The 22,033-nt window shown below is 42.5% G+C and overlaps 1 protein-coding gene across 1 annotated transcript in view; it reads left to right on the forward strand.

Moving 5' to 3' along the window:
* LOC139751177 (WD repeat-containing protein 11-like) overlaps positions 1 to 22,033 on the forward strand; it is a 147,431-nt gene that overhangs the window by 52,791 nt on the left and 72,607 nt on the right. The window contains exons 14-16 of the mRNA XM_071666300.1: positions 9,253 to 9,474; positions 15,931 to 16,099; positions 19,814 to 19,951. Of these exons, the coding sequence (XP_071522401.1) occupies positions 9,253 to 9,474; positions 15,931 to 16,099; positions 19,814 to 19,951 (529 nt within the window). The remainder of the gene's footprint in view (positions 1 to 9,252; positions 9,475 to 15,930; positions 16,100 to 19,813; positions 19,952 to 22,033) is intronic.

Raw genomic sequence — 22,033 nt, forward strand, 5'->3', positions numbered from 1 at the left:
CGACTTCCACACATTCTTCAAGGCTCCCAGAATTTTCGCCCCCTCCCCCACCCTATGATCCACTTCCTGCTTCCATGGTTCCATCCGCTGCCAGATCCACTCCCAGATATCTAAAACACTTCACTTCCTCCAGTTTTTCTCCATTCAAACTCACCTCCCAATTGACTTGACCCTCAACCCTACTGTACCTAATAACCTTGCTCTTATTCACATTTACTCTTAACTTTCTTCTTTCACACACTTTACCAAACTCAGTCACCAGCTTCTGCAGTTTCTCACATGAATCAGCCACCAGCGCTGTATCATCAGCGAACAACAACTGACTCACTTCCCAAGCTCTCTCATCCACAACAGACTTCATACTTGCCCCTCTTTCCAAAACTCTTGCATTCACCTCCCTAACAACCCCATCCATAAACAAATTAAACAACCATGGAGACATCACACACCCCTGCCGCAAACCTACATTCACTGAGAACCAATCACTTTCCTCTCTTCCTACGCGTACACATGCCTTATATCCTCGATAAAAACTTTTCACTGCTTACTCTACTCATATTTACTTCATATATACTAAGCTTTTTTTTTTTTTACTCATAAAGAACTGAACAGAAGTGTCTTGTGCTGCAAGTATTAGTAGTAGACACTCTTAAGTTTGTAACTTACTGGGGAAGCTTTGGAAATACTGGAGTTTGTACCATGTGCTCGTGAAGAGGTATGCATCAATGAGGTAACAGTTAAAAAGAAAGTAAAAATATGAAGGGGTAAGAATTTATATATATACAGGGGGTAGCAATGCTGTTTCCTGTGGAGCAGGATGGTGCCAGGAGTGGATGCAGTCAAGCATGAATATATACGTGTGTTTATATGTATATGTCTTTGTATGTTCCTATGTATATGTGCATTACACATGACAACTAGAGACTGAGTTTGAAATGAATGTGGCCTTTTTTGTCTGTTTTCCTGGTCCTCGCTGAAGCAGGGGATAGTGATGCTGTTTCCTGTGGGGCAAGGTAGCGACAGGAATGGATAAAGGCAAGCAAGTATGAATATGTACTTGTGTATATATGTATATGTCTATGTATATGTATGTATAAGTTGATATGTATATGTGCATATGTGGGTGTTTATGTATATGTATGTGTATATGAGTGGATGGGCCATTCCTCATCTGTTTCCTGGCACTACCTTGCCAACACGGAAAACAGCAATTACATACAATGATGAAATAATGTGTATATGTTGATATGTATATGTATATGTGCTCATGAAATAATGTGTATATGTTGATATGTATATGTATATGTGCTTGTATGAGCGTTGAGGAATAGTGGTTCCAACAATGTTGTATGGTTGCGAGGCATGGGCTATGGATAGAGTAGTGCGCAGGAGGGTGGATGTGCTGGAAATGAGATGTTTGAGGACAATATGTGCTGTGAGGTGGTTTGATCGAGTAAGTAATGTAAGGGTAAGAGAGATATATGGAAATAAGAAGAGAGTGGTTGAGAGAGCAGAAGAGGGTGTTTTGAAATGGTTTGGGCACATGGAGAGAATGAGTGGGGAAAGATTGACCAAGAGGATATACGAGTCGGAGGTGGAGGGAAGGAGATGTGGGAGACCAAATTGGAGGTGGAAAGATGGAGTGAAAAAGATTTAGAGTGATTGGGGCCTGAACATGCAGGAGGGTGAAAGGCGGGCAAGGAATAGAGTGAATTGGATCGATGTGGTATACCGGGGTTGACGTGCTGTCAATGGATTGAATTAGGGCATGTGAAGCATCTGGGGTAAACCATGGGAAGTTGTGTGGGGCCTGGATGTGGAAAGGGAGCTGTGGTTTCGGTGCATTATTACATGACAGCTAGAGACTGAGTGTGAACGAATGGGGCCTTTGTTGTCTTTTCCTAGCGCTACCTCGCACACATGAGGGGGGAGGGTGTTGTTATTTCATGTGTGGCGAGGTGGTGATGGGAATGAATAAAGGCAGACAGTATGAATTATGTACATATGTATATATGTATATGTCTGTGTGTGTATATATATATATGTATACGTTGAGATGTATAGGTATGTATATTTGCGTGTGTGGACGTGTATGTATATACATGTGTGTGTAGGTGGGTTGGGCCATGCTTTTGTCTTTTTCCTTGTGCTACCTCGCTAACGCAGGAGACAGCGGCAAAGCAAAATAGATAAATAAAAAATGAGCGTTAATGCATATATATGTGTATATCAGTGTATGGGCTGTTTTTTGTCTTTCCTCTTGATACGGGAAACAGCAATGGGAATGAATAAAGGCAGCAAGTATGAATTATGTACATGTTTATATATGTATATGTCTGTGTATGTATATACATGGTTACATTGAAATCTATAGGTATGTATAAGTTTGAGTGTGGTCGTGTATGTATATACATATGTATGTGGGTGGGTTGGGCCATTTATTCGTCTGTTTCCTTGCGCTATCTCGTTAATGCGGGAGACAGCGACAAAGTATAATGAATAGATAAATAATGGTATGTATGTATATATACATTTATTATTTATAGATTTGCGGCAGGGGTGTGTGATGTCTCCATGGTTGTTTAATTTGTTTATGGATGGGGTTGTTAGGGAGGTGAATGCAAGAGTTTTGGAAAGAGGGGCAAGTATGAAGTCTGTTGTGGATGAGAGAGCTTGGGAAGTGAGTCAGTTGTTGTTCGCTGATGATACAGCGCTGGTGGCTGATTCATGTGAGAAACTGCAGAAGCTGGTGACTGAGTTTGGTAAAGTGTGTGAAAGAAGAAAGTTAAGAGTAAATGTGAATAAGAGCAAGGTTATTAGGTACAGTAGGGTTGAGGGTCAAGTCAATTGGGAGGTAAGTTTGAATGGAGAAAAACTGGAGGAATTGAAGTGTTTTAGATATCTGGGAGTGGATCTGGCAGCGGATGGAAACATGGAAGCGGAAGTGAATCATTGGGTGGGGGAGGGGGCAAAAATCCTGGGAGCCTTGAAGAATGTGTGGAAGTCGAGAACATTATCTCGGAAAGCAAAAATGGGTATGTTTGAAGGAATAGTGGTTCCAACAATGTTGTATGGTTGCGAAGCGTGGGCTATGGATAGAATTGTGCGCAGGAGGGTGGATGTGCTGGAAATGAGATGTTTGAGGACAATGTGTGGTGTGAGGTGGTTTGATCGAGTAAGTAATGTAAGGGTAAGAGAGATGTGTGGAAATAAAAAGAGCGTGGTTGAGAGAGCAGCAGAGGGTGTTTTGAAATGGTTTGGGCACATGGAGAAAATGAGTGAGGAATGATTGACCAAGAGGATATGTGTGTCAGAGGTGGAGGGAACGAGGAGAAGTGGGAGACCAAATTGGAGGTGGAAAGATGGAGTGAAAAAGATTTTGAGTGATCGGGGCCTGAACATGCAGGAGGGTGAAAGGCGGGCAAGGAATAGGATGAATTGGATCGATGTGGTATACCGGGGTTGACGTGCTGTCAGTGGATTGAATCAAGGCATGTGAAGTGTCTGGGGTAAACCATGGAAAGCTGTGTGGGGCCTGGATGTGGAAAGGGAGCTGTGGTTTCGGGCATTATTGCATGACAGCTAGAGACTGAGTGTGAACGAATGGGGCCTTTGTTGTCTTTTCCTAGCGCTACCTCACACACATAAGGGGGGAGGGGGATGGTATTCCATGTGTGGCGAGGTGGCGATGGGAATGAATAAAGGCAGACAGTGTGAACTGTGTGCATGGGTATATATGTATGTGTCTGTGTGTGTATATATATGTGTACATTGAGATGTATAGGTATGTATATTTGTGTGTGTGGACGTGTATGTATATACATGTGTATGGGGGTGGGTTGGGCCATTTCTTTCGTCTGTTTCCTTGCGCTACCTCACAAACGCGGGAGACAGCGACAAAGCAAAATAAATAAATAAATAAATACATATACATATGTACACACATACATAAGTCATACTGTCTGCCCTTATTCATTCCCGTCACCACCCCACCACACATGAAATGACAACCCCCTCCCCCCTCATGTGTGTAAGGTAGCGCTAGGAAAAGACAACAAAGGCCACATTCATTCACACTCAGACTCTAGCTGTCATGTATAATGCACCAAAACCACAGCTCCCTTTCCACATCCAGGCCCCACAAAACTTTCCATGGTTTACCCCAGACGCTTCACATCCCTTGGTTCAATCCATTGACAGCACGTCGACCCTGGTATACCACCTCATTCCAATTCACTCTATTCCTTGCACGCCTTACACCCTCCTACATGTTCAGGCCCCGATCACTCAAAATCTTTTTCACTCCATCTTTCCACCTCCAATTTGGTATCCCACTTCTCGTTCCCTCCACCTCTGATACATATATCCTCTTTGTCAATCTTTCCTCACTCATTCTCTCCATGTGACCAAACCATTTCAAAACACCCTCTTCTGCTCTCTCAACCAAACTCTTTTTATTACCACACATCTCTCTTACCCTTTTATTACTTAATCGATCAAACCACTTCACACCACATATTGTCCTCAAACATCTCATTTCCAGCACATCCACCCTTCTCCGAACAACTTTGTCTATAGCCCACGCCTCGCAACCATATAACAATGTCGGAACCACTATTCCTTCAAACATACCCATTTTTGCTTTCCAAGATAACGTTCTCGACGTCCACACATTTTTTAACGCTCTCAGAACTTTTGCCCCTTCCCCCATGCTATGATTCACTTCCGCTTCCATGGTTCCCTCCGCTGCGAAATCCACTCCTAGTTATCTAAAACACTTCACTTCCTCCACTTTTTCTCCATTCAAACTTACCTCCCAATTGACTTGTCCCTCAACCCTACTGTACCTAAGAACCTTGCTCTTATTCACATTTGCTCTCATCTTTCTTCTTTCACACACTTTACCAAACTCAGTCACCAGCTTCTGCAGCTTCTCAACCGAATCAGCCACCAGCACTGTATCATCAGTGTACAACAAGTGACTCGCTTCCCAAGCCCTCTCATCCACAACAGACTGCACACTTGCCCCTCTCTCCAAAACTCTTGTATCCACCTCCCTAATAACCCCATCCATAAACAAATTAAACAACCATGGAGACATCACGCACCCCTGCTGCAAACCGACATTCACTGAGAACCAATCACTTTCCTCTCTTCCTACTCGTACACATGCCTTACATCTCAATAAAAACTTTTCACTGCTTCTAACAACTTGCCTCCCACACCATATACTCTTAATACCTTCCACAGAGCATCTCTATCAACTCTATCATATGCCTTGTCCAGATCCATAAATGCCACATACACATCCATTTGCTTTTCTGAGTATTTCTCACATACATTCTTCAAAGCAAACACCTGATCCACACATCCTCTACCACTTCTGAAACCACACTGCTCTTCCCCAATCTGATGCTCTGTACATGCTTTCACCCTCTTAATCAATACCTTCCCATACAATTTCCCACGAATACTCAACAAACTTATACCTCTGTAATTTGAGCACTCACCTTTATCCCCTTTGCCTTTGTACAATGGCACTATGCATACAATCCGCCAATCCTCAGGCACCTCACCATGAGTCATACATACATTAAATATCCTTACCAACCAGTCAAGAACACAGTCACCTCCTTTTTTAATAAATTCCACTGCAATTCCATCCAAATCCGTTGCCTTGCCAGCTTTCATCTTCCACAAAGCTTTTACTACCTCTTCTCTGTTTACTAAATCATTCTCCCTAACCCTCTCACTTTGCACACCACCTTGACCAAAACACCCTATATCTGCCACTCTATTGTCTAATACATTCAACAAACCCTCAAAATACTCACTCCATCTCCTTCTCACTTCGCCACTACTTGTTATTACCTCCCCATCAGCCCCCTTCACCAATGTTCCTGTTTGTTCTCTTGTCTTACACACTTTTTTTTTAACCTCCTTCCAAAACATCTTTTTTTTATTATTTTTTTTATTTTGCTTTGTCGCTGTCTCCAGCGTTTGCGAGGAAACAGACGAAAGAAATGGCCCAACCCACCCCCATACACATGTATATACATACACGTCCACACACACAAATATACATACCTATACATCTCAATGTACACATATATATACACACACAGACACATACATATATACCCATGCACACAATTCACACTGTCTGCCTTTATTCATTCCCATCGCCACCTCGCCACATATGGAATACCATCCCCCTCCCCCCTCATGTGTGCGAGGTAGCGCTAGGAAAAGACAACAAAGGCCCCATTCGTTCACTCTCAGTCTCTAGCTGTCATGCAATAATGCCCGAAACCACAGCTCCCTTTCCACATCCAGGCCCCACACAGCTTTCCATGGTTTACCCCAGACACTTCACATGCCCTGATTCAATCCACTGACAGCACGTCAACCCCGGTATACCACATCGATCCAATTCACTCTATTCCTTGCCCGCCTTTCACCCTCCTGCATGTTCAGGCCCCGATCACTCAAAATCTTTTTCACTCCATCTTTCCACCTCCAATTTGGTCTCCCACTTCTCCTCGTTCCCTCCACCTCCGACACACATATCCTCTTGGTCAATCTTTCCTCACTCATTCTCTCCATGTGCCCAAACCATTTCAAAACACCCTCTTCTGCTCTCTCAACCACGCTCTTTTTATTTCCACACATCTCTCTCACCCTTACATTACTTACTCGATCAAACCACCTCACACCACACATTGTCCTCAAGCATCTCATTTCCAGCACATCCACCCTCCTGTGCACAACTCTATCCATAGCCCACGCCTTGCAACCATACAACATTGTTGGAACCACTATTCCCTCAAACATACCCATTTTTGCTTTTCGAGATAATGTTCTCGACTTCCACACATTCTTCAAGGCTCCCAGGATTTTCGCCCCCTCCCCCACCCTATGATTCACTTCCGCTTCCATGTTTCCATCCGCTGCCAGATCCACTCCCAGATGTCTAAAACACTTCAATTCCTCCAGTTTTTCTCCATTCAAACTTACCTCCCAATTGACTTGACCCTCAACCCTACTGTACCTAATAACCTTGCTCTTATTCACATTTACTCTTAACTTTCTTCTTTCACACACTTTACCAAACTCAGTCACCAGCTTCTGCAGTTTCTCACATGAATCAGCCACCAGCGCTGTATCATCAGCGAACAACAACTGACTCACTTCCCAAGCTCTCTCATCCACAACAGACTTCATACTTGCCCCTCTTTCCAAAACTCTTGCATTCACCTCCCTAACAACCCCATCCATAAACAAATTAAACAACCATGGAGACATCACACACCCCTGCCGTAAACCTACATTCACTGAGAACCAATCACTTTCCTCTCTTCCTACACGTACACATGCCTTACATCCTCGAGAAAAACTTTTCACTGCTTCTAACAACTTGACTCCCACACCATATATTCTTAATACCTTCCACAGAGCATCTCTATCAACTCTATCATATGCCTTCTCCAGATCCATAAATGCTATGTACAAATCCATTTGCTTTTCTAAGTATATCTCACATACATTCTTCAAAGCAAACACCTGATCCACACATCCTCTACCACTTCTGAAACCACACTGCTCTTCCCCAGTCTGATGCTCTGTACATTCCTTCACCCTCTCAATCAATACCCTCCCATATAATTTATCAGGAATACTCAACAAACTTATACCTCTATAATTTGAGCACTCACTCTTATCCCTTTTGCCTTTGTACAATGGCACTATGCACGCATTCCGCCAATCCTCAGGCACCTAACCATGAGTCATACATACATTAAATAACCTTACCAACCAGTCAACAATACAGTCACCCCCTTTTTTAATAAATTCCCCTGCAATACCATCCAAACCTGCTGCCTTGCCGGCTCTCATCTTCCGCAAAGCTTTTACTGCCTCTTCTCTGTTTACCAAATCATTTTCCCTAGTCCTCTCACTTTGCACACCACCTCGACCAAAACACTCTTTGTCTGCCACTCTATCATCAAACACATTCAACAAACCTTCAAAATACTCACTCCATCTCCTTCTCACATCACCACTACTTGTTATCACCTCCCCATTAGCACCCTTCACTGAAGTTCCCATTTGCTCCTCCCTAAAATTTAATGAAACTCTCTTACCCCAACTCTCATTTGCCCTCTTTTTCACCTCTTGCACCTTTCTCTTGACCTCCTGCCTCTTTCCTTTATACATCTCCCAGTCATTTGCACTATTTCCCTGCAAAACTCATCCAAATGCCTCTCTTTTCTCTTTCACTAATAATCATACTTCTTCATCCCACCACTCACTACCCTTTCTAATCTGCCCTCCTCCCATGCTTCTCATGCCACAAGCATCTTTTGTGCAAGCCATTACTGCTTCCCTAGATACATCCCATTCCTCCCCCACTCCCCTAACGTCCTTTGCTCTCACCTTTTTCCATTCTGCACTCAGTTTCTCCTGGTACTTCCTCACACAAGTCTCCTTCCCAAGCTCACTTATATACGTAATCGCCCATATACACACATACACTGTATACATACATATATATTCCCGTGCACATACACAGACATATACATATATGCACATGTACATATTCGTACTTGCTTGCCTTCATCCATTCCTGGCACTACCCCACCCCACAGGAAATAGCATCACTACCCCCTGCTTCAGTGAGGTAGTGCCAGGTAAACAGAGACAAAAAAGGCCACATTCATTCACACTTGATCGTTATGTATATGCATGTGTGTGTGTGTGTGTGTGTGTGTGTATAGCATTAATAAGATGGCCTTGTTTAGGACCTCAGTTACCCTTGCTGTCTCAGCTAGCTTAAAGAATATAGGGAAAGCTTCTGTGAGCATTTTACACATTCCTGCTCACTAACACTGATTAAATACCTTTTTTTTTTTTACTCCAAATCATTCACATTCTTTTCCAGCATCTTCCTGTTAGTCAGCTTATCAGTTCATTCATATTGTATGTATTCTGTTTTCCTAATGTTCACATCACCTCTCTCTGTATTCTCTCCTGCCCTTATACACTCCCTTCCTTCAGTCCTGCCCCTTTACTAGTTTTTATTCAATCTTTCCTTCCACATCTACGCCACTTGGGATCTGTTTGATAGATTAGAACTCTGCTGGCTATTTCATTAATGATGCTCATATTTTAGTTCTGTACAATATGAATTGTTGCAGCATGTCTCTTAGTGAATAGGCATGTATGAATATCCTCTTTCTTCTCTATTCACAGTCTCAGATGAGTGCCATTACATCCATTGCTTGGAAGAGCCATGAGATAGTTCTTAGTGATGCTGATGGCAACCTTACAGTTTGGGATCTCAAAACTCGTATCTCTCGACACATAGCTACCCATCGTGGTTGGATTCGTAAAGTGCGCTTTGCTCCAGGACGTGACAATATGAAGCTTGTTGTCCTCTTTGCTGATGGAATTGATATTTGGGATGTAAGAGATGTGAGTATTGTGGTTTCATATTCATTTTATGTATTTGTGATAACTCCAGGACCTTGATGTTACTCAGGACTTTTCTGAAAGCATTTGCTGCCCATTGTTGCAATACTTACAGGAGGAGGGAAATGTAGACTCATTTGGAGTAAGAAGTTTTTCAGTGAAATTGTACTCTTAATGATACAACCTCACCAAAAGTAACTTATCACTCACGGTGTAATTTGAGAAAATGAAGTCCAGTAACTCTGGTAACGCCTCGGATTTGGGTATCTGAATGTGTGTGGATGTAACCTAGATGAGAAGAAAGGAGAGATAGGTAGTTTGTTTGAGGAAAGATATGTGGATGTTCTGGCTCTGAGTGAAATGAAGGTCAAGGGTAAAGGGGAAAAATGGTTTGGAAAAATCTTGGGACTAAAGCCAGGGGTTGGTGAGAGGACAAGAGCTAAGGAAGGAGTAGCACCATTCATAAAGCAGGAGTTGTGGGAGTGTGTGAAAGAGTGTAAGGAAGTAAATTCTAGATTGATGTGGGTAAAACTGAAAGTGGATGGAGAGAGATGGGTGATTATTGGTGCTTATACGCCTGGTCATGAGAGAAAACTCTTGAGAGGCTAATGTTTTGGGAGCAGCTAAGTGAGTGTGTCAGTAGTTTTGGAGTGATGGGTGTTTTGAATGTGAAGGTGAGTGATATGGCAGTGGTGTCAAATGTAAACACCGGTCCGTATCGATCCAAGATAAAGTTGAAGTGTTAAAAAAATGGACCTTGTGTAAGCTGTGTGCCATCTACAGTGTTGGTTCATCAGCTGTTTATGATATAAAGATGCAAAGGGAGAAAATATTGAAATTCTATGCAAACAGTGATTCCAAGAAGCAAATGATGATTAGAAAAACTATGGAAGATGGTAAGAATACTGAGCACAATCGAGTGATGATAGAATGGTTTTGACAGTGTCGGAGTGATGGAGTGGATGTGTCAGGTAGCATGATAATGGACCTGGCTAATTTGTTACATAAAGAACTTAAACTACAACATGAGCATGACTATAGTGAAGGATGGCTTCAAAGGTTCAAGAACCGTCATGGAATTTCCATGAATAAAGTGTGCGGAGGAAAGTGGTCTGCAAACCATGAAAGAGTTGCCGAGTATATGGATGAATTTGCAAAACTCGTAGCTGACAAGCACCTCAGTCCTGAGAAGGTGTATAATGCAGATGAAACTGCATTATTCTGGCGATGCACACCTAGGAAAATACTAACAATAGAAGATGAAGAAGACCCCACAGGATTCAGACAATCTAAGGACAGACTTACCATCTTAGGGTATTCAAAAGTTTAATATTTGTTTGATTTAAATTTCTAGCTGTCCATGGTATACTTTAGACACATGGGAGATGTATAATTAGTGGGTTAGAGATGTGTTGATGAATTATTGTTACATGACCACGGTTGATCTGGCAAAATGGTTAATCCGGCAAAGCTTTGGAACAAAGAGTGCCGAAAATCGATTGTGTACCTGTATATACATAAATGCCCACACACGCTCATATACATACATATACGTTCACAGGCATATACATATATTCACATGTACATATTCATACTTATTGCCTTCATCCATTCATGTCACCACCCTACCACATATGAAATAGCACACACACACACACACACACACACACACACAGCGAGGTAGTACCTGGAAAAGACAAAAAAAGCCACATTCGTTCACACTCAGTCTCTAGCTGTCATGTATAATGCACCGAAACCACAGCTCCCTTTCCACATTCAGGCCCCACAGACCTTTCCATGGTTTACCTCAGACGCTTCACATGCCCTGGCTCAATCCACTGGCAGCATGTCAACCCCAGTGTACCACATTGTTCCAGTTATTTGCTGAAAAAAGACTGGTGATTGGGAGTACCTGGTTTATAAAGTGAGATATTTTATTTATTTATTTATTTTGCTTTGTCGCTGTCTCCCGCGTTAGCGAGGTAGCGCAAGGAAACAGACGAAAGAATGGCCCAACCCGCCCACATACACATGTATATACATACACGTCCACACACGCAAATATACATACCTATACATCTCAATGTACACATATATATACACACACGGACATATACATTTATACACATGTACATAATTCATACTGTCTGCCTTTCTTTGTTCCCATCGCCACCCCGCCACACATGGAATAACAACCCCCTCCCCCCTCATGTGTGCGAGGTAGCGCTAGGAAAGACACCAAAGGCCCCATTCGTTCACACTCAGTCTCTAGCTGTCATGTAATAATGCACCGAAACCACAGCTCCCTTTCCACATCCAGGCCCCACACACTTTCCATGGTTTACCCCAGACGCTTCACATGCCCTGGTTCAATCCACTGACAGCACGTCGACCCCAGTATACCACATCGTTCCAATTCACTCTATTCCTTGCACGCCTTTCACCCTCCTGCATGTTCAGGCTCCGATCACTCAAATATATATATAAGTATATATATGTGAGTAGAAGAGATAGTCACAGAACGTTATTAGATTACGTGTTAATTGATAGGTGTATAAAAGAGAAACTTTTGGCTGTTGATGTACTGAGAGGGGTGGCTGGTGGAATGTCTGGTCTTTGTTTTGTGGAGGTGAAGGTGAAGATTTGTAGAGGTGCTCAAAAAAATGTCAGGGAGGAGAGAGTGGTGAGAGTAAGTGAGCTTGGAAAGAAGCCTTGTATGAGGAAGTACCATGAGAGTTTGAGTGTAGAATGGCAAAAGGTGGGAGTATAGACATGAGGGGAATGAGTGAGGAATGGGATGTATTTAGGGAAACAATGATGGCATGTGCAAGAGATGCATCTGGCATGAGAAGGGTGGGAGGTGGGCAGATTAGAAAGGGTAGTGAGTGGTAGGATGAAGTAAAGTTGTTAATGAAAGAGAAAAGAGAGGCATTTGAATGATACCTGCAAGGAAGGAGTGCAAATGACTGGGAAATGTATAAGAGAAAGCAGTAGGAGGTCAAGAGAAAGGTGCAAGGGCAGAAAAAGAGGGCAGATAAGAGTTGGGGTGAGAGAGTATCATTAAATGTTAGGGAGAATAAAGATAAGTTACGGAAGGAAGTAAATGATGTGCATAAGATGGGAACATTGGTGAAGGGGGCAAGGGGGAAAGTGATAACATAGTGATGAAATGAGGAGGAGATGGACTGAGTATTTTGAAGGTTTGTTGAATTTGTTTCATGGTAAAGTGGCAGATGTAGGGTGTTTTGTTTGGGGTGGTGTGCAAAGTGAGAGTCAGGGAGAGTAGTTTGGTGAAGAGAAAAGAGGTGGTGAAATTTTTGTGGAAGATGATATCTGGCAAGGTGGTGGGGTTGGATGAAATTGCAGTTGAATTTGTTAAGAAAGGTGGTGACTGTGTTGTTGATCTGTTGTAAAGGATATTCACTTTATGTATGGATCATGGTGGAGTGCCTGAGGATTGGCAGAATGCATTTATAGTGCCATTGTACAAAGGCAAAGGGATAAAGGTAAGTGTTCAAACTATAAAGGCATAAGTTTCTTGAGTATTCTTGGAAAATTGTATGGGAGGGTATTGATTGAGAGGTTGAAGGCATGTACAGAGCATTAGATTGGGGAGGAGCAGTAGGCATGTACAGAGCATTAGATTGGGGAGGAGCAGTGTGGTTTCATAAGTGCTAGAGAATGTGTGGGTCAGGTGTTTGCTTTGAAGAATGTGTTCGAAAACACTTATAGAAACGATGGATTTGTATGTAGCATTTATGGATATGATTGAGGCATATGACAGGATGGATAGGGATGCTTTGTGGAAGGTCTTAATAGTATATAGTGTGGGAGGTAAGCTGCTAGATGCAGTGAGAAATTTATATCAAGGTTGTGAAGCATGTGTAAGAGTAGGAAGAGAGGAGAGTGGTTGGTTCCTAGTGAATGTTGTTCTGTGGCAGGGGTGTGTGATGTCCCCATGGTTGTTTAATTTGATTATGAATTGGATGGTAAGGGAGGTAAATGCCAGAGTTTTGGAGAGAGGGGCAAGTATGCAGTCTGTTGGGGATGAGAGGGCATGGGAGGTGAGTCAGTTGTTGTTCACCACTGATATCGCACTGGTGGCTGATTCAAGTGAGAAATTGCTGAAGTTGGTGACTGAGTTTGGAAAAGTGTGTGAATGGAGAAAGTTGAGAGTAGATGTGAATAAGAGCAAGGCTATTAGGTTCAGCAGGATTGAGGGACAAGTTAGTTGGGATGTAAGTTTGAATGGAGAAAATTGGAGGTGAAGTGTTTCAGATATCTGGAAGTGGACTTAGCAACGAATGGAACCATGGAAGTGAGTTACGGGTTGGGGGAAGGGGCGAAGGTTCTAGGAATGAAGAAGAATGTGTGGTAAGAGAGAACTTCATCTCGGAGAGCAAAAATGGGTAAGTTTGAAGGAATAGTGGTTCCAACAATATTATATGGTTGTGAGGCATGGGCTATAGATAGGGTTGTACAGAAGATAGTGAATGTTTTGGAAATGAAATGTTTGAGGACAATATGTGGTGTGAGGTGGTTTGATCGAGTAAGTAATAAAATGGTAAGAGAGATGTGTGGAAATAAAAAGAGCATGGTTGAGAAAGCATAAGAGAGAGAATGAGTGAGGAAAAATTGGCAAAGAGGATATGTGTCAGAGGTTGAGGGAACAAGTAGAAGTGGGAGACTAAATTGGAGGTGGAAGGATAGAGTGAAAAAGATTTTGAGCAATCGGTGCCTGAACATACAAGAGGGTGAGAGGCGTGCAAGGAATAGAGTGAATTAGAATGATGTGGTATACCGGGTTGGACATACTGTCAGTGGACTGAACCAGGGCATGTGAAGCATTTGGGATAAACCATGGAAAGGTCTGTGGGGCCTGGATGTGTATAGGGAGCTGTGTTTGTGGTGCATTACACATGACAGCTAAAGATTGAGTGAGAACGAATGTGTCCTTCTTTGTCTGTTTTCCTGGTGTTCCCTCGCTGAAGCAGGGAGCAGCGATGCTGTTCCCTGTAGGGCAGGGTGGCTGCCAGGAATGGATTGGAGGCAAGCAATTATGAATATGTACATGTGTATATATGTATATGAAGTGATGAGGAGATGGAGTGAGTATTTTGAAGGACTGTTGAATGAGTTTGATGATAGGGTGGCAGGTGTATGATGTTTAGGTCTGGGTAGTAAGTGAAGTGAGCTAATTCATGGAAAGTGGTTTGGTGAGAGAAGAGATGATGAAAGCCTTATGTGAGTTGAAATGTGGCAAAGCTGCTAGAGTGGATGATATTGCAGTTGAATTTGTTAAGAAAGGGGGTTGATTGGCTGGTAAGGATAATGTATGAATGAATCATGGTGAGGTGCCTGATGATTGGCAGAATGCATATATGATACCTTTGTATAAAGGCGAGGAGGATAAAGGTGAGTGTTCAAAAACAGGTGTATAAGTTTGTTGAGTGTATCTGTTAGGTTTTATGGGAGAAGAGAGTAAAGGCATGTACAAAATATCAAACTGGGGAGGATCAGTGTGGTTTCAAAAGTAGTAGAGGATTTGTGGTTTAATTTTTTAAAGAATGTAAGAAATACTTAGAGAAACGGATGAATTTGTATGTGGTATTATGGATCTGGAGAAAGCATATGATAGGATAGATAGAGTTGCCTTGAGGAAGGTCTTAAGAATATATATAGTATGGGAGGAAAGCTGCCAGAAGCAATGAGAAATTTTTGTCAAGGGTGTAAGGCATGTGTACAAGTAGGTAGAGAAGAAAGTGAATGGTTCTCAGTGAAGGTTGGTCTGTGGGAGGGGTGTGTGATGTCACCATAGTTAATTTAATCTGTTTATGAATGGGATAGTGAGGAGCTGAATTTTGAGAGTCTTGGAGAGAGTGGCGAGTATGTAGTATGTGGAGAGTGAGAGGGCCTGAAAAGTGAGTCTGGTGTTGTTTGCTGATGATACAGGACTGGTGGCAGATTTGAGAGAGAGACTGCAGAAGTTGGTGACTGAGTTTGTGAAAGGAGGAAATTGAGAGTAAATGTGAATAAAAGCAAGGTTGTTAGGTTTAGCAGGGATGAGGGACAGGTTAGTTGGGGTGTGAGTTTGAATGGAAAAAATTTGAGAAAGTGAAGTGCTTTAAATACCTGGGAGTGGACATGGCAGCAAATGGAAATTGGAAGCAAAAGTGCTGAAGAATGTGTGGAAAGAAAGCATTATCTGGAAGGGCAAAAATGGGTATGTTTAAAGATATAGTAGTCCCAACAATATCATGTGGATGCGAGGCATGGGCTGTCATTTAGGCTGTGTGGAGGAGGGTGGATGTGTTGGAAATGGAATGTTTAAGGACATTATGTGGTGGGAGATGGTTTGGTCATGTAAGCAATGAAAGGGTAAGAGAGAGGTGTGGTTGAAAGAGCTAGGTACTGTTTTTCTTTTAATGAGTTCTTGGAGAAATCTTACTTTCTCATCAGGTACTGCTGGTAAGTCAAGTCAAGTCTCCTCGCGACATAGTCAAGGTGGTGGATGTAGATTGGGGAGCATCAGATCGACCTGTTCTTGCCACCATTGATGGATGCCTACGGGTCATGGATATGGCCCTTAAGTCTTCCAGTGCACCTGTTTATCAATATTGCACTAAAGGTTTGATACTCTGTTATCTTGAAAAGCAATTGAGAATCTTTTCTTTTGATCTATAGGCTTGACATAACTTCATGTACTTTATATGTGCAGGGTAGATCATTTGTCTGGTCCAAGATTCCATGACAGAGTTCTACGTTCTTGTCAGAGAGGTTGACGTCTGACAGGAAGTGGGAAATACTATTAAGGTTATCAGGTTTTCATCAGGAGTGGATATAGTTAGGATGGATTGTTGAAAGAAATGAAGTGGTAGCAGATCATTTAGATTTACCAGTGAGATGAATATTTTTGGAACTGAGAAAGGAGTCGTACAGAAAGAAGATGGCATGCTGTTATTTTCCAGACATGAAAAGAGAACAGTTGTTAGAAGATTAAGAAAGAAATCAGCTGGAAAATTCATAGATGAAAAAATGAGGTGCATTGACAGAGAAGAGATTCTCAGTGTGAGAGGAAAACAAGTATTGTTCAGTATGAAATGTACGATAGCTCAAAATTGGATGCAGTTCTGCTTTAGACCCTCTACCCTTGTGAAGGGAAATGGCAAGTATTATGGGTTCTTTATTATTGTTTTTATTATATTTGTTGCTGTCTCCCGCATTAGTGAGGTAGCGCAAGGAAACAGATGAAAGAAATGCCCAACCCACCCACATACACATGTATATACATAAACGCCCACACACGCACATATATATACCTATACATTTCAACAAATGGGGAGGTGATAACAAGTAGTGGTGATGTGAGAAGGAGATGGAGTGAGTATTTTGAAGGTTTGTTGAATGTGTTTGATGATAGAGTGGCAGATATAGGGTGTTTTGGTCGAGGTGGTGTGCAAAGTGCGAGGGTTAGGGAAAATGATTTGGTAAACAGAGAAGAGGTAGTAAAAGCTTTGCGGAAGATGAAAGCCGGCAAGGCAGCTGGTTTGGATGGTATTGCAGTGGAATTTATTAAAAAAGGGGGTGACTGTATTGTTGACTGGTTGGTAAGGTTATTTAATGTATGTATGACTCATGGTGAGGTGCCTGAGGATTGGCGGAATGCGTGCATAGTGCCATTGTACAAAGGCAAAGGGGATAAGAGTGAGTGCTCAAATTACAGAGGTATAAGTTTGTTAAGTATTCCTGGCAAATTATATGGGAGGGTATTGATTGAGAGGGTGAAGGCATGTACAGAGCATCAGATTGGGGAAGAGCAGTGTGGTTTCAGAAGTGGTAGAGGATGTGTGGATCAGGTGTTTGCTTTGAAGAATGTATGTGAGAAATACTTAGAAAAGCAAATGGATTTGTATGTAGCATTTATGGATCTGGAGAAGGCATATGATAGAGTTGATAGAGATGCTCTGTGGAAGGTATTAAGAATATATGGTGTGGGAGGCAAGTTGTTAGAAGCAGTGAAAAGTTTTTATCGAGGATGTAAGGCATGTGTACGTGTAGGAAGAGAGGAAAGTGATTGGTTCTCAGTGAATGTAGGTTTGCGGCAGGGGTGTGTGATGTCTCCATGGTTGTTTAATTTGTTTATGGATGGGGTTGTTAGGGAGGTGAATGCAAGAGTTTTGGAAAGAGGGGCAAGTATGAAGTCTGTTGGGGATGAGAGAGCTTGGGAAGTGAGTCAGTTGTTGCTCACTGATGATACAGCGCTGGTGGCTGATTCATGTGAGAAACTGCAGAAGCTGGTGACTGAATTTGGTAAAGTGTGTGAAAGAAGAAAGTTAAGAGTAAATGTGAATAAGAGCAAGGTTATTAGGTATAGTAGGGTTGAGGGTCAAGTCAATTGGGAGGTGAGTTTGAATAGAGAAAAACTGGAGGAAGTGAAGTGTTTTAGATATCTGGGAGTGGATCTGGCAGCGGATGGAACCATGGAAGCGGAAGTGGATCATAGGGTGGGGGAGGGGGCGAAAATTCTGGGAGCCTTGAAGAATGTGTGGAAGTCGAGAACATTATCTCGGAAAGCAAAAATGGGTATGTTTGAAGGAATAGTGGTTCCAACAATGTTGTATGGTTGCGAGGCGTGGACTATGGATAGAGTTGTGCGCAGGAGGATGGATGTGCTGGAAATGAGATGTTTGAGGACAATGTGTGGTGTGAGGTGGTTTGATCGAGTAAGTAACGTAAGGGTAAGAGAGATGTGTGGAAATAAAAAGAGCGTGGTTGAGAGAGCAGAAGAGGGTGTTTTGAAATGGTTTGGTCACATGGAGAGAATGAGTGAGGAAAGATTGACCAAGAGGATATATGTGTCGGAGGTGGAGGGAACGAGGAGAAGAGGGAGACCAAATTGGAGGTGGAAAGATGGAGTGAAAAAGATTTTGTGTGATCGGGGCCTGAACATGCAGGAGGGTGAAAGGAGGGCAAGGAATAGAGTGAATTGGAGCGATGTGGTATACCGGGGTTGACGTGCTGTCAGTGGATTGAATCAAGGCATGTGAAGCGTCTGGGGTAAACCATGGAAAGCTGTGTAGGTATGTATATTTGCGTGTGTGGACGTATGTATATACATGTGTATGGGGGTGGGTTGGGCCATTTCTTTCGTCTGTTTCATTGCGCTACCTCGCAAACGCGGGAGACAGCGACAAAGCAAAAAAAAAAAAAAAAAAAAAAAATTCAACATATACATACAGACATATACATATATACACGTGTACATATTCATACATGCTGCCTTCATCCATTCCAGTTGCCACCCTGCCACACATGAAATGGTACCCCCCTCCCCCAGCGTGCACGTGTGGTAGCGCTAGGAATGGACAATAAAGGCCACATTTGTTCACACTCATTCTCTAGCTGTCATGTGTAATGCACCAAAACCACAGCACCCTTTCCACATCTAGGCCCCACAAAACTTTGCATGGTTTACCCCAGACGCTTCACATTCCCTGGTTCAATCCATTGACACCACATATGTAACTAGGAGAGATGGCCAGAGAGTGTCATAGGATTACGTGTTAATTGATAGGTGCATGAAAGAGAGACTTTTGGATGTTAATGTGCTGAGAGGGGCAACTGGAGGGATGTCTGATCATTATCTTGTGAAGGCAAAGGTGAAGATATGTAGAGGTTTTCAGAAAAGAAGAGAGAATGTTGGGGTGAAGAGAGTGGTGAGAGTAAGTGAGCTTGGAAAGGAGACTTGTGTGAGTGCAGAATGGGAAAAGTTTAGAGCAAATGATGTAAGGGGAGTGGGGGGGGAATGGGATGTATTTAGGGAAAGAAAGTTTTATACCCATCTGTGACTTGCCTTGGTTGTATTTTAGAATGCTGGTTTGAAATAACATCACAAAGGAAGTAGACATTTAGTGGATGATTGAGCATTTGGCTGGCGCAAATTATGAGATGAAATGTTGGTCGTTGCCATTATACTATGATTTCTTGTGATTCAGACATCTTGTAAGCCAACCCTCTCACCAAGTTGGAGGCTTTTGACCCTTTAGCTTTTCACCGCCCAAATGCAGCAGAATCTCACTTTATGTCAAAGCTACATTTTTTTTGTTATAAATGGCATTGTGGTACAAGTTGGTGCATTGCATTTATAAACTGGTAGCTCACTCTTGGATGCAATACAGTTTTCTGTTTGTTTTTAATGAGGCTTATCTTTCACAGTCATGTCAGAACTCCAGAGAAGCAGTCCTCTTTCTATAAGGTAGAAACTTGAGTAAAGATGTGATTTTCTTTCCTTTTTGTTTCTTAATGCATTCATTATTTGAATTTTATTCATGGATTTTTGTAGAGCCTATTGTATCTCCTTACCTACTGGCGGGTGAGGCCTCGCTCAACCTTCGCACTCTAATGACCCAGCAGCCATGGCGGTATCGGTACTCTCTTTCATTCTCAGGAGAAGATGGGTTCACTCCAGAACAATTGCTCAGTAAGTTTTACCATAACTGTTTACTTTTATCTGTCAATCTGTATATCTCTTGACTTGGTGAGCTTATTAGAAAGATAATACAATGTGCTGTATTTTTCATACTTGTACGTTGCTACCCACGTTATCAAGGTAGCTCCAGGAACAAAGAAAAGGCCTCATTCACTTGCATCCATTTGCTAGCTTTCATGTACAATGCATTGAAGCCACAGCCTCGTATTCACAACCAGGCCACACGGACCTTTCCATGGTTCCCCCGCCACTTCACATTCCCTGGTTCAGTCCATTGACAGCATGTCACCTCCTCTAAAACACATTATTCCAATTCACTCTATCCTGTGCATACCTTACACCCTCTTGCATGTTCAGGCCCTGATCACTTAAAATTATTTCAGTCCATCCTTCCATCTCCATTTTAGTCTCCCCCTTCTTGTTGTTCCCTCCACTTTTGACACATATATTCTCTGTATCAGCCTCTCTGTACTCATTCTCCCGACACCTTCTTCAGCTGTCTCAGCCACATTCTTTTTATTACCACACCTCTCTCTTACCCTTGTAATATGCACCCAATCAAACTACCTCACACAACATATTGATCTCATACATTTCATTTCCAATATATCCGCTCTCATACATCCTCCTCAATAGCTCATATGTTACATCCATGCAACATTGTTATTACATTATTTTTTATTATACTTAATCGCTGTTTCCTGCGTCAGCGAGGTAGCACAAAGAAACAGACAAAGAATGGCCCAACCATTCATATACACTTATATATATACATAAACGCCCTTACACGCATATATACATATGCATTTTAACATATACATGCATATATATATATACACAGACATATACATATATACACATGTACATATTCATACTTATTGCTTTCATCCATTCCCATCGCTACCCCGCCACACAGGAAATAGCATCCCCCCTCCAGTGAAGGAGCGCTAGGAAAAGACAAAATTGGCCACATTCGTTCACACTTGGTCTCTAACTGTCATGTGTAGTGCTCCAAAACCACACCTCCCTTTCCACATCCATGCCCCACAGACCTTTTCATGGTTTACCCCAGACGCTTCACATCCTCTGGTTCAATCCCTTGATAGCACGTCAACCCTAGTATACCACAACGTTGCAATTCACTATTACTTGCATGCCTTTCACCCTCCTGTATGTTCAGGCCCCGATTGCTCAAAATCTTTTTCACTCCATCCTTCCACTTCCAATTTGTTCTCCCGTTTCTCCTTGTTCCCTCCACCTCTGACACCTATCCTCATTGACAATCTTTCCTCACTCATTCTCTCCATGTGTCCAAACCATTTCAACGCACCCTCTTCTGCTCTCTCAACTACACTCTTTTTATTACTACACATCTCTCTTACCCTTTCATTGTTTACTCGATCAGACCACCTCACACTGCATAATGTCCTCAAACATCTCATTTCCAACACATCCACCCTCCTCTGCACAACCCTATCTATAGCCCATGCCTCGCAACCATATAACATTGTTGGAACCACTATTCCTTCAAACTTACCCATTTTTGCTCTCCTAGATAACGTTCTTGCCTTCCACACATTCTTCAATGCTCCCAGAACCTTTGCCCCCTCCCCCCACCCTGTGACTCTTTTCCTCTTCCATGGTTCCATCCACTGGTAAGTCCACTCCCACATATCTAAAACACTTCACTTCCTCCAGTTTTTCTCCATTCAAACTTACCTTCCAGTTAACTTATCTCTGAACCCTACTGACCCTAATGACCATGCTCTTATTCACATTTACTCTCAACTTTCTCCTTTCACACACTTTACCAAACTCAGACACTAACCTCAGCAGTTTCTCACCCGAATCAGTCACCAGTGCTGTGTCATCAGCAAACAACAACTGACTCACTTCCCAAGCCCTCTCATCCACAACAGACTGCATTCTTGCCCCTCTTTCCAAAACTCTTGCATTCACCTCCCTAACCACCCCATCCATGAACAAATTAAACAACCATGGGGATATCACGCACCCCTGCCACAAACTGACATTCACTGGGGACCAGTCACTTACCTACTCGTACACAAGCTT

Source organism: Panulirus ornatus, chromosome 11 (genome assembly GCF_036320965.1).
Source record: "Panulirus ornatus isolate Po-2019 chromosome 11, ASM3632096v1, whole genome shotgun sequence".
Classification (NCBI taxonomy): Eukaryota; Metazoa; Arthropoda; class Malacostraca; order Decapoda; family Palinuridae; genus Panulirus; species Panulirus ornatus.